The following is a 13,714-nucleotide window of genomic DNA, read 5'->3' on the forward strand; positions in this document are numbered from 1 at the left end:
TCTGACTGTTGGAGGCAGAGAGGACAGTGAATGGTCCAAAGTGCTTCAATAGTCCCATTCCATTAATCCGTCCCTCAATCTAAAGCCCAGCAGAGGGGAAGCTCTTTGGGAGGGAAAAAGAGGGAAAGTTGGTACAGATGAAGGCTGCACTACTTCCCCAAGTCCTGATGCTGTAGGCTACACCTAACTAAGAGTGCCGAATATGATCCCACTTTGAAAGTGAATGCCACTATTTTAAGAATAGAGAAATTGCAGGATGCTTACTCTGAAATTCTACTCAACAATGTGGAAGCCACATCAGTATGCAAGTATGTTGTCCTCTTAAAAATCTAGGTGGGTATTTGGGGTTTCAAGCACCACACAAAAACTTTTTAAAAACTTTAATTGCCTAGTATAGAGAACACGTTAGGCAGAATGGGTTAAGCTATCATTTATGATCATCTTCATGAAACATGGTTACCTCTTTCTGCTGATATGACATTAAACATGGGACCAAACTGTTTTACTCACAACAGATAACCAACTAAACTGCATGTACATGTACAGGTTTATGCAAAAGCCGTGATATAACTAGATTTAGCATTCAGAACAGGTTCACAGACCACCAGCTCACTCTGTATATCCCACCAAACACAAGAGCAGTCATCTTCTATTTTAATACAATTATGGGTAGAAATTATATGATGTAAAATAGAAGATCTTCCATAAAGTTTAGGGTAGAAGAGGGAAGACAAAAACAAAATTCCCATGAAGTAAAAAATAATTCCACATTGGTCCAGTACTCCATGAAACCAGAGATAAACTATAGTCCTTTAAGGCATTTACTTAGATCCAGTTCACCAAGACACTTCAATATGCTTCAAACTGGCTCATCATCATCCTCCTGCTATATTCATAAGCTAAAAATAATGATCCATTGGCAGGGAATGCTCGAATCATAGTAGCTTTCATTCCAGAATATAAGGCTGCTATTCCTTCATTTTCCACAATACTTACAAGAGTTCCCATAAATCCAGCCTGTTTTCCAGACATGGAAAGAACCTGAATTCTGGATTTGATACAATCCACTGGGTATATGACAAGCCAAAGGCAAATTCCAGCAATTCCACCACTTAGCATCAAAGGGACAGGGCCTAGTTCGTCTTTTGATCTCCCTGAGGCAAAAAATGATCGACTCAGTTCATAGCCACCAAAGAAGAAGAAATAGCCCGGTACTTCTTGAAGTAGAGTGCTCGAAAGTCCGTGGTAGAAGCCCAAGAAGCCATCCTTTCTAAGGATACTCTTCACGACGGACCAGACTGTGTTCTGGCTTTTTGTTATTTTCCCTGACATTTCCATTTCGTGCATGGTCTGTAGCCGGCACTTCACAAGCTCAGTGGGGCACAGGGCCAGCGCAGCAAACACGGAGGCGAAGGACCCCGCAGTTGCGGTCTGCAGTTCACTCAGCTTCTCCTGTTTGTCCAATCCAACTACTTTCTTCACAAGCTGTTGGCAGAAGCCATAGCACATGAAGAGGACAGAGTTCTCGGCGACGTAGGCAATCAGCGCTGGGCCAGTCCCCTTGTAGAAGCCGCGGAAACCCACTTGGGAGTACGTCTTCAGGCAGCAGTCGGTGAAGCTCTTGTACAGGCCGGGGAACGTCTGCATCTTCACTTTCACTGTGTCGAAAGGCTGCCCAGTCAGGACACATGCTGTGCCCCCTATGGCGCCCGCTGTGAGGTCGATGGTGGCTTGGATGGCAGGATTGGACTTCATGTTCGCCCACTCTTCCGCTGGTCTCCGTGGGAAGCAACTCTCTGGAGCTCAGGGCAGGCGTCCCACACCCAGACGCCCATTCTCCACTCTCCCTCCTCCTGGGGAGAAGCCGCTTAACCCCAGGAGAGGCCTCGGGACGCGCTCCCGCGCACAGAAATAACCCCCGGCTTGCCGGCGTGCGCGAGGCCCTCCAGCGTGCCCTGCTGCCCACAGCGCCCGCCCCACCCCCACCCCCGCCCCCATCCGCCCGGCCCTCCCCGCACCCGCCCGCCGGGGACGAGGTCTCGGTACACACTTTTAATGAATTGTAACACAGAGATTGAAAGCTACTTTATAAATTCTTTCATTTAAGGCCAGAGACGATAGGCGCCGATGTTAGTGCTTTCCCCTTCGGCTAGGTTCCCACCTACTCCCCACATTTCTTACTAGGCAAAATAAAAGGGGATATGCTCCTGTTGGTCGAGCCTGGAGTCAAAGGGTCAAATCTAAAGGCACAGAGGTTTCAAACAGAGAGGATAAACTACTTGGGGTTTTTTACATGGCAGTCGGTGGCTGCTTTTGATCAGAAAACTGAAATGGCGGCTCTGCCGCAGGGTGAGGCCCCGCCGCACCTCTCTGGGTCCTGGTCTTCCCTCGACTGGGGACGCCCCGGTGACGGTGGGAGAGGAAGCCTAACGCGAGCAGATCCGATCCGCGGTGCCGGCTGGAGAATGGCTATTTTCATGGCAAAATCGCTCAGGATCTGGGGCTGAAGTCCTGGAAACCGGTGGCCCAGAGTCCTCATCATTTTCGGAGGTAGGATACAGCGTTTTTACAATTGGCTTGGAAAACAGGTATTTATGTGTTGCTAAGAAAGTTGATAGAAAAGAGCTGTGTGGTTCCAGCGCTCTCTAGAGCACAGCAGCGGACGTTCGGGATACAAATGCCAACAGGACTGGCTTCCAAGGCAAGGTGCGGTTTTTTTTTTTTTTCAACGTTTATTTATTTTTGGGACAGAGAGAGACAGAGCATGAACGGGGGAGGGGCAGAGAGAGAGGGAGACACAGAATCGGAAACAGGCTCCAGGCTCTGAGCCATCAGCCCAGAGCCTGATGCGGGGCTCGAACTCACGGACCGCGAGATCGTGACCTGGCTGAAGTCGGACGCTTAACCGACTGCGCCACCCAGGCGCCCCCAAGGTGCGGTTTTGAACATAAGCTTGAGGATACCGCTTTTCAGGACACACCTTTACCTTCCGGATAGATGCTCGTAATCCCATTGTTAGAATTAATTCTCTTAAGGTTTTCATTCCAAGGCCTAGTTGGTGTTTTATTTTGGGGGTAAAAATAAAACGGAAGGGGCAGGAAGTACGCTGAAATGATTCTACCTTCGGAAATCTTTCCTTGTCTGATTATCTTTGGCTATCAGTTAATCAAATGAGGTACTGGGGCGCCTAGTGGCTCAGTCTGTTAAGCGTCAGACTTCTGCTCAGGTCATAATCTCACAATTTGAGCCCCTTTTGGGGCTCTCTGCTGTCAGCACAGAGCCTGCTTCAGATCCTCTGTCTCCTTCTCTCTGCCCCGTTCCTGCTTGCTCCCTCTTTCTCTCTCAAAAAATAAATAAATATTGGGGCGCCTGGGTGGCGCAGTCGGTTAAGCGTCCGACTTCAGCCAGGTCACGATCTCGCGGTCCGTGAGTTTGAGCCCCGCGTCAGGCTCTGGGCTGATGGCTCAGAGCCTGGAGCCTGTTTCCGATTCTGTGTCTCCCTCTCTCTCTGCCCCTCCCCCGTTCATACTCTGTCTCTCTCTGTCCCAAAAATAAATAAACGTTGAAAAAAAAAATTTAAAAATAAATAAATAAATAAATAAATATAAAATTTTTTTAAAAATAAGTGAGGCATTGAAATAAAAAATAAAAGTCCATTTGCAACTACGTGGATGGAACTAGAGGGTATTATGCTAAGCGAAATTAGTCATAGAAAGACATATTATTTCATTCATATGAGAAATTTAAGATACAAAACAGATGAACATAAGGGAAAGGAAGCAAAAATAATATAAAAACAGAGAGGGGACAAAACATAAGGGATTCTTTGAAATTGTTTTAATGTTTTCTTTATTTTTGAGAGAGAGTGCGAGTGGGGGAAGGGCAGAGAGAGAGGGAGACAGAATCTGAAGCAGGCTTCAGGCTCCCAGCTGACAGCATAGAGCCCGTCTAGGGGCTCGAACTCATGAACCATGAGATCATGACCCGAGCGGAAGTCATGACCTGAGCCGAAGTTGATGCTAACTGAGCCACCCAGGCGCCCCAGGGGGACTCTTAAATACAGAGAACAAACAGAGGGTTGTGGAGGGGTTGTGGAAGGGGGGAATGGGCTAACTGGTTAAGGAGCATTAAGGAATCTACTCCTGAAATCATTGTTGCACTATCTGTTAACTAACGTGGATGTAAATTAAAAATAAATTAATTAAACAAAAATAAATGAATACATACATACATACATACTAGTGAGGCACTGAAAAGCAAATGATGCATGGATAGCTTGTCAGCAGGTAGACTTCATTGAAGTAGATAGTGACCTGGCCTTTTCTTTGGAGAAGGCCCAAATGTCAGTATCTGACCTCTTTTCTCTGGATCACATGGTTTCTTTAGAGAATAATCTTTGAATCTTAACTGTGTGTGTGTGGAGATGTATGCCTTGGAAATGGATTTAATGAGACCAAGAATGGAGTAAGAGGGGTAACATTACTGTAGTAAAGTACATAGATTTTCACCTAATTTTGTTTGATGCTGTACAACCCTTTATCTGTGCCTGCTTTCTCTGAGTTTGAGCCTCCTTTGGTTCAATTTACCTAGAAAGTACACTTTTCATCTGTGGGATGGGGAAGGAAGTCATTCTAGGGAGGGATAGGAATCCTGGACATCCAATAGCTCTGGATATACTTTAATGAATCCCCCATGTCCAGCCTCATGCCTTTCCCCCTTCCTTGGAAACTTCTGCCTGCAAATATTGAGCCTCTTGCAGGTTCTGTCAGTTGGGTTTGTCTCTCTTTGGTATACTGCCTTGCAGACATTTAGCATGTAACTTTGTCTGATCTCTGAATTTATCATTCTTTCCTCTGCTTTGGACTTCTGAAAACAGATTAACATTCCTCATTCACTGTTGTCTCATCTCTTACTCTTTTTGACTTTAGGGGTTCTTGTTATCTGGGCAAACTGTTTTTCCTAATGTTTATTTATTTATTTTGAGAGGGGGTAGGGGCAGAGGGAGAGAGAGAGAGAATCCCAAGCAGGCTCCCTGATATGAGCATACAGCCCAATGTGGGACTTGATCTCACACACCATGGGATCATGACCTGAGCCAAAATCAAGGGTTGGAGGCTTACCTGGCTCAGCCATCCAGGTGTCCCTTGGCAAATTTTTGACAAAGAAAAGAGCTATGTGAGAACACTGTGCCGTTTTACACTGGAAAAAGAATTTTAAATTCTTCATGTCATATTTGAAGGATTTTTAAAAATTTATTTTACTTTTTTTTTTCTTAAAATAAACTCTATCCCCAAGTGGGACTGGAACTCACCACTCGAAGATCAAGGGTCACATGCTTTAGTGACTGAGCCAGCCAGGCACCCTGAGGGATTTTTTGTTATGTTTTGATATTACCCTCAAGAAAGTCAAGGAGAAAGAAATAAAAAGCATATTTTAATATTTATTGTAGAAGCCCTATCAAGTTATCTAGAAATGCTTTTAATATCTTAATGACCACGGAGTGTCAATTAATTACATCTGGTTCATCGTTTATTTTTTAAAAACCATGCTGAGTTTTTACAAACACAAGATACATAGAAAACTGCAATAAATCATCAAATGCTTTTGTGTTAAGTTCATACATATGTTTTGGAGAAGCCAAATTAGTGATCAAGGCCAGGGAGCACAAGGGCATTAGTAGGGAAATGGTCTATACCTTCATTGAATTGCCAGACATAGTTGCATAAATAGCAGAGACAGAGATCAAGTTCCATGACATATATTTAACTAAATATATGGATTTGAGACAACAGATGCCAGAATATATTGTATCACTGACCAGCATAATAGGCAGTCTTAAGCAAGTGAAACCATTTTTTTCTTACTAACCACAATGATGATACTTCTGTTCTAATTGTAAGCATGCCCTCCCAAGCATACATACCAGAAAATAATGGCACAGAATTTCCAGCTTTTCACTGAAGACCACTACCTTTGACAAGATGAATACCTAAATCACATGCTCCCTAGCAATTGGGCCAGATAGGAATACCAGAGAAAGTGGGGTGTGAGCCAAGGCCTGAATGACAAAAAAATAAACATGAGAATATCTGGAGACAGTTTCAGGAAAAGAGAACTGTACGTGCTAAATATAGCTCTGTGGTGAGAAAGAGGTTGGCATTTGAAGTAAAGAAAAAAAAGTCCAGTATGGCTGTGTAGTGAGCAGTCTTCCTAGTGTGTATTTTCACATAACGTGTATAAAAGAGAAGAACCAGAGTTTAAGTCATTCAGAGGCACAAATTGTCACAATTTGTCCAAATTTTCATCTTAAATAAAAATTTCATCTCCAAATTGAAAATGTCAGGATTTATGTAACTAAAAACTGAATATAAAGATCCCTTTTACCTAGTCTGTAGATATAATGAAAATTGGAAGCCATATTGACATGAATGTTTATTGCAGCATTTGGTATAATAAAAAAATTGTTGTGGAACAACCTAAGTGGCCAGCAATAGGGGAGTGGATAAAATGTTTTTTAAAAAATCTTTATCATGAACTGAAGCAGTAAATCTATATGTGCTGATAAGGAAGGATATTTATATATTTTTGAATCATAAATTTTATAGTGGTATCTATAACAAAATCATACTTTTTTTCCTTTACCAAACCTTTATTTACTAACCTAAACCTTTATTTAGTGTACAACTAACTAAACCTTTATTTAGTGTACAACTAACTTTATTTACTAACCTAAACCTTTATTTAGTGTACAACTAACTAAACCTTCATTTAGTGTACAACTAAATAAAGACCTGGAATGATACAGCTCAAAATGTTAACAGTTTACTCTAGAAAGTTGGTTGAAAGGGACTTTATCTTTTTTTGTAAGAATCTCTGTATTATTTAATATTGAAAACTGTACTCATTGGAAACCAATTTGACAATAAACCTCTTTTTGAAAAAAAAAACAAACAACAAAAAAAAGAAAACTGTACTCATTAGCCAAAGGAACTGTGAGAATAGTGAGTCCTTTTGGTAACTCAGTACTTACTTTAAGAGAAATGGATCCCAGTCTTTTTCAGTTAAGCTTTTCTTTTTACATAAGAGGGTAACTCTTAACTCTATAACTTATAACTCTGTAACTCATTATAGAGTTCTCAATATGAATAGAAAGCCAAGCTATAAATAAATCAAGTAAAAAACAAAGTTATAGTAGTTAGCAGAGTCCCTTTGTTTATGCTGCAGATTATTTGAAGCAAACTTTGTTTCTGTTGTAATTAGTTTCCTTTTTTTGTTTGTGTTTTTTTGGAGGGGGGGGTTAATGTTTATTTATTTATTTATTTTGAGAGAGAGAGAGAGAGAGACCATGAGTGGGGGAGGGAAAGAAAGAGGGAGAGAGAGAATCCCAAGCAGGCTCTGGACTGTCAGCACAGAGCTCAGCACGGTACTCCATCTCACCAACTGTGAGATCATGACCTGAGCCCAAATCAAGAGTTGGGCACTTAACCGACTGAGCCACCCAGGTGTCTCTGTAATTAGATTCTTTAATTTGAAATCAGCCACTTAAAATAGCTGTTTCTTTATACTTGTCTGTCACTTTTATCATTTTTAATTCAAAATTATTTAATCCCTGTTATGTTCAGACATTAGTACATAGGCAATAATAGTTTGCTTTTATTGTTAATTTTACTATATTCCAGGCGTTGTTCTAAGTCCTTTATATGTATCAACTCAATAGCCAACAACCAACAACTCAACAGCTCTATGAGGTACATAATATTATCACCTTCATTTTAATGATGAGAACACTGAAAAAAACAGATTATTTGCCCAACAGCACACAACTAATAGGTCACTGAGCTAGCATATAAACCCAGGCACTGCATCTCTTGATCTTGAGATTTTGATCTCTTTACTATCCTTTAGTAAGTTTACAGTGACTAACAAGCCCAAGTGCCTACTTTCAGTGAGTTTACAGCCTAGTGGGGGATGAGCCATAGGTAGTTTACACTTTAGAATGGTAAATGCATAACTGAGTATTTATCCCAGCAGACTACTGGAGAGTGCATGAGATTATAACAGACACTAAATGTGTAGTTGAGTACTTCATATCCAGTATTTGGTATGGTATAGAACAGTAAGTATTTGTTGAATAAAAGGTAAAGAGTAGAAGCAAAGCCATAGTAGAGCTGCTCTAGATGGAGATAAAGAAGGACTTGTTGGAGTTGGTGACGTTAAGGTTGAGAATGGAGATATGTGGGATTTGGCCAAATAAAGAGTCTTCTAGATATGGGCTAAAAATAAGTGGGAAGATGTGGTGACACGAGGCTGAAAAGGTAATTGGAGTACTCATAATCTTGTGTTTTTAAAAAATATATAAACTTAGTCCTGAAAGCAGTGGTATACCTTTGAAGGGTTTTAAGCATGGGAATGACATGATCAAATATAGCTTAGGAAGATCACTTTGGTGGCTAACTCAAAAACCTAAATTGGTGAGAAAAAAAGTTTATAAATACACAACCAGTTAGGAAGCCATTGCCATTTGCTTGGCAAGAGATGAAAATGATTTGAACTAGAACACTGCCAGTAGAGATGAAGTAGTGATTGAAGAGCTTTTTTATAAGTAGACTCAGTAGTCAGAGGGTGAGTAGTCAAAAGTTATGGCTTAAGCTTCTAGCTTCAGTAACTGGGTTGGGTGATTGTGCTCTTTATTTTCACTTAGTCATAAAACAAGGAAGAGCAAGTTTTCAAGGAAAAGGAGGAAAGGAGTTCCATTTGGGGACATTTGGAGTTGAGTTGCCTGAGAGATACAAGTATTTCTAGTATACAGCTGAATATACTAAATCTGAAGCTCTTAAGAGATCAGAAATATGGATTTGAGAATCAACATAGTGCTAGTAACTGAAACGGGAGTCAAACAATCACTAGACCATTTTGTTATTGTATGCCGCATCTCTCCTTCCTATTAAAGATGGAATTCAGCCATCACTGGTGTTGAGACCTTTGTAAGAATAAATTATTTTGATAAGTGACTCACTGTAAAGGCAAATATGGTGGGAGCTTTTCAGATGTCAATGCTTTAAGTGTAGCAAAATACCAAATGTACTAAAACAGCATTTATTATCTACCTACCATCCTTTTTCTTTAAAAAAATTTTTTTTAAATGTTTATTTTTGAGAGAGAGACGGACAGTGTGACAGGGGGAGGAAGAGAGAGAGGGAAACAGAATCTGAAGCAGGCTCCAGGCTCTGAGTCATCAGCACAGAGCCCAATGCGGGGCTCGAACTCACAAACTGGGAGATCATGACCCGAGCCAAAGTCGGATGCTTAACCGACTGAGCCACCCAGACACCCCTCTACCTACCATCCTAACGTATTAAGAAAACTTGCTTCTTCTTATTTGCAAACATCAAGAAATAATCCAAAGTCTGATACTTGGGAGAAACCTTAAACCTCCGTATTCTGTACTAAAATCTTAAAAATTAGGACATTTTGGTAGAAAACAATCAGATAATGTGAAAGAGAAAATTAGTATTGTGAGATTTCCACCATCAGCATGTAGGATTTTAGACTTGAGAAGTCTGCAGTTTTAACATTTCACTACAGATGTGTCCTGTCAAATACAAAATTAAAATGGGCTTTAAATGTTTGCTTCATGAGGCCAATTTTCAAACGAACCTTTAATCCCAACCTGTCAGAAATGAATTGCATGCAATAGTGCATTTTGCAAATTTTGTCAGTTTTCAGAAATAGCTTAAATGTAAGGCATTAGATTAGAATCTTAAGAACATGTAAAATTTAAGAATATGAAAATTATGTTTAAGAAATTTTGAAATACTATAGTGATGACTTCCTTTATGAACAATTTTGATTAACTAACATGGACACATCACCTCCGTTCTGAGAATACTATTAAATGACTGCAGGATTAAAGTTGAAAATATTTACAAATGCAATCAATTCAAACCAATGTTGATTCAGTGAAAAGTACTCGATCTGATAGCCTTTGCTTTGTTTCTACTATTTTAACCAAGTGAGTGTAGTGCTTAAAAAAGAAAAAAAAGATAAAAATACTAAGTTTTATAAATAAAACTATAGTAACTCTTAAAGATAAAAATAGTAAGTTGTATCCTAACAAAAGTTAGGATAGTTTAGGAAAGGTTCTATTGTGTTTTGTAACCTCCAAATAAAACAGGTGGGTTGGAAACTTAACATAAGGCAAAGATGGCATTTCCCAATTTCTTTGACCCTGCTGTGATTTTTTTTTTTAATTTTTTTTTTAACATTTATTTTTGAGACAGAGAGAGCCAGAGCATGGACGGGGGAGGGTCAGAGAGAGAGGGAGACACAGAATCTGAAACAGGCTCCAGGCTCTGAGCAGTCAGCACAGAGCCCAACATGGGGCTTGAACTCACGGACCGCGAGATCGTGACCTGAGCCCGAAGTTGGACACTTAACCGACTGAGCCACCCAGGCACCCCAAACCCTGCTGTGATTTCTTAAAACCCAACACATAACTGTTTCTTTTCCCTACAAACCAGAATCAAATCAGTCATTAAACCCCACCAAGAAACCACCTCAAAAGAGGATCTGATTTCCACTACCCCTAAAAGAGCAAGACACATTATGAGGTGAAAATTAGTTACTTTTATTTACTGTTAAAACAACTTTATGAAATGACTTGCAACTCTACATGGGGACAAATGCTTTCAGCAGCTGGGAAAATAGCTACCACTGCATGGGAAAACATATGCAAACTAGTTTCACTGCCTGCAGACTAGACTCTAGATCTTACTGCTCTCAGATGGCATCAGAGAGAAGCAACAGCCACTTCTGGCAAATGAGAAACAGCAGCAGTCTTGCAGTCAAGGTGTGATTACTAAGGTTGAACTGTTCATTCCACTAATCCTACAATTTTCCTACAATCATTTATCTGTGTACACATTCCTACTTCCTAACGAATAAACACCTAACAAAGTGGTTATGACAAACAAGATAGCAATTCACATTTATATTTGTCTGTAAGACAAATTCAGCAACAAACAGTGGGGAAAATGGGAACTACTATAAAATTACATCTAGTCCAGGTGATGAAGCCAAGATTATTCTTTCAATGGTGAGCAATGTAAGGAATGAAATTAAGTATAAGAACTCTTCTCACTTCTCTAGGAGTGATTCTAGCTCTTCTTGCAAACAGCTGAGCTGCTCCTTTTCTCGGTCTTCCTTTTGTTTGAGTTCATCCAGCACAGCCTGAAATCTGTTCTTGAGAGCCAGGTTTTCGACTTTCATAATGAGATCCTCCTGTCGTTTTGCCCTATCCTGGGTCTCTTGGAGTTTGCCTTTCATATTATCAATCTGTTTCTGAATTCCCATGACCAGCTGATTGGTTCCCTCATTTTCTTGGTGCTGTTCATCTGATTCATTCAACTTGTCCTGTAGCTGTCTTTCCAAATCTTCCTCAGTGTCAATGATGTTTATATCTTCTTCATCTTGATGCTGGGTCTCATCTTCATCTTCACTGCTGCTGCTGAGGTCATTGAATATCTCCCGAAGCTCATCGTGTTCTAATGAGTCATGGCCCTGCCTGTGACCAGACATTCCTGGAGAAGAAATATCAAGGCCCTGATTTTCTGTTTCTTTTGTTTCATCTTCAGCAATGATTTCCCAACGAGTACTCACAGCTTCAGCATCTGTACTCAGCAACCGCTTCACTTCTTTCTCCACATCTGGAGATTCAATATACTTCTTCTTTGCTGTCTTCCGGAACCTTCTCTTTCTGACATTTTTAAGAGGCAGAGTAATTCCATGGTTCCATATAAACTTTTTCTCTTTGTCTTTATCCTTTTTCTTGCTTGCTTTGGGATCAGCAGTAGCAACTGGTTCTTCCACAGGAGGATAGAGATCACCATCGACTGTAGAGACAAGCATCTGACATATATCAGCTGTCTTGTAAAAAGTTTTCTTATCAATGGTTTTCAGACTTTCCATAACACACGGAAGATCTACCAATTTTGAGGCCAATGGGACCCGGTCCACTCTGACGATTCCATGACGTCCATCAGGGTGTAACTCAATTGTCAGTCTGTCCTTCAGGTTGACATGACCAGACTGTACTGCCCGCCTCACAGTAGAGGCATATTCTGGAGGTAGCCGTAAGATAAACTGGCTCTCTAGTTCATGAGGAGCATCATCTTTGCTCTTACTCATCTTTACTTCTTTGAGATTCACTTTTCTGACAATCACTTGTTGCACTAAAAAGTTCCAACAGTTAGAACGACCAGTTTGTTATGAGCTGAAATCTCAAGTACAAAGAGTTTTAAGCAGAACAGGAGCTAAGCGTCTATTTTGTCTTAATGTTGAATCAAGGCCCAAGTCTATATGAATTTGTCGTGACTAAAAACCAGTTAGGTGCGTTTTAATCTATTAGCTGCAATGCAAGTTTCAGCCTCCAGATGCCGCTGCCGGACAATGCAGAGGGAGCTAGCTAGCAGGAAAGCAAATGGCGGCTTCTGCGGAATGATTTTCGACACAGTAAGTAAGGCCCAGCAGACAGTCCCAATCCACACTCTCTCACGGAACAAAGATATTCAAAAACCGGGGCGCAGTGAGCTCTCTTCGCCTTGGGTACTTACAATCCAGTGACGATTATAAACCTAGCTTCTCCGGACAGGAGCTTACGGAAGAGGAAGCCACTCAGAGCAAGACGGCCGGGCGCCGAGAGTCTTATTCAGTCTCTTTATTCCTCTGTTTTTTCCGGCTCTTAGGAAAGTGATCCGCTACCGATTAGCAACGGAATGGCGGAGGGCAGGCAGCGCGAAATCTCACCGAGAGCCGCAACTCGCAGAGCCAGAAGCGATAGCTCCGCAGCTCAGCAGGTCTCGGTCCCGAGCGGCAGACCGAGCGAAAAAGAAAGCACTACGTCATCCCGCCGGGCGGGAGAAGCGGCTGTGAGTGACAGCACGACTCAAGCGGAAGTGCGGGCTGCCCTAGCTTGCGCAGGCGTAGTAGTGCAGTTACGCCATCCGGCGACTTGTCCTCTCGTGAGAATTTGACTTAACGCGATGAACGCGATAATATTTCATAGAGAGCTATTGCTTTGAAAATATTTAGAGGCAAAGCTTGCTAGAAAGACGTTAGGCCCTTATGTCCCCCTTTCCCGCTCCGCTAAGCCAGAACTTTTACCGGTCGCCGTGGGGCCGGATAGTTCCTAGACTGCTGAGTGATTACCGGAGATAGGGCGTCCGGGCGGAAAGCGTCTTTGCATCTGTCTGGAACCTCTCGGATGCTTCCACACGGTATACCAATCTGAAGCAGATACAAGAAATTATAATTAACCATACAGAGGATTGTAAAGTACCCAAATCAGTGGAGTGAGAAGGAGAAGCTGACCACTATATAATTCTAAGTATATATTTTGTTGATTATGAAAATGCCCGAAGGGGACTCACGATTTAGGGACTGTGTTTTGAAGGACCCCAAGGGAACATGGGTGATTACTCTTTTTAATATGTTTGTTGTAGATATAAACGTAAACAGAAATAAGTGTATGGGGGCACATAATCGTTTAGGACCCAGTTATCTGACAAGTGGTTTAACTATAGAAGAATAAAATTGAAATTTAATTAGGATTTTTCTCATTCCACGTCCACTATTTTGAAGCTTTTCTACTAGTCTCTTCTTTGCGTAGTGAGGTATTCATTTGCTTTTTTTGTAATATTTAGGCCTAAATATCTAA

The 13,714-nt window shown here is 41.2% G+C and overlaps 3 protein-coding genes across 5 annotated transcripts in view; 1 reads left to right on the forward strand and 2 right to left on the reverse strand.

Moving 5' to 3' along the window:
- Positions 1–365: 365 nt before the first annotated feature.
- LOC123601444 (mitochondrial ornithine transporter 1-like) lies at positions 366–1,896 on the reverse strand. Its single transcript, XM_045484727.1, has one exon. The coding sequence runs from the start codon at positions 1,753–1,755 to the stop codon at positions 850–852; it is 906 nt and encodes a 301-aa protein (XP_045340683.1). The 5' UTR covers positions 1,756–1,896; the 3' UTR covers positions 366–849.
- Positions 1,897–10,606: 8,710 nt separating this feature from the next.
- On the reverse strand, positions 10,607–12,950 carry TAF7 (TATA-box binding protein associated factor 7). Its single transcript, XM_045491773.1, has one exon. The coding sequence runs from the start codon at positions 12,184–12,186 to the stop codon at positions 11,137–11,139; it is 1,050 nt and encodes a 349-aa protein (XP_045347729.1). The 5' UTR covers positions 12,187–12,950; the 3' UTR covers positions 10,607–11,136.
- Positions 12,951–12,998: 48 nt separating this feature from the next.
- The window catches only part of LOC123605040 (protocadherin gamma-C4), a 169,229-nt gene continuing 168,513 nt past the window's right edge, over positions 12,999–13,714 (forward strand). The window contains exon 1 of one of the 3 annotated variants that reach the window (XM_045491539.1): positions 12,999–13,274. In XM_045491539.1, coding sequence (XP_045347495.1) covers positions 13,262–13,274 — 13 coding nt within the window. In that variant the 5' untranslated portion in view covers positions 12,999–13,261. Of the gene's footprint in view, positions 13,275–13,449; positions 13,469–13,714 lie in introns of those variants that run through there. The other 2 variants (XM_045491555.1, XM_045491549.1) reach the window with 2 other exon arrangements.

The sequence above is a fragment of the Leopardus geoffroyi genome, chromosome A1, assembly GCF_018350155.1.
Source record: "Leopardus geoffroyi isolate Oge1 chromosome A1, O.geoffroyi_Oge1_pat1.0, whole genome shotgun sequence".
Taxonomy (NCBI): Eukaryota; Metazoa; Chordata; class Mammalia; order Carnivora; family Felidae; genus Leopardus; species Leopardus geoffroyi.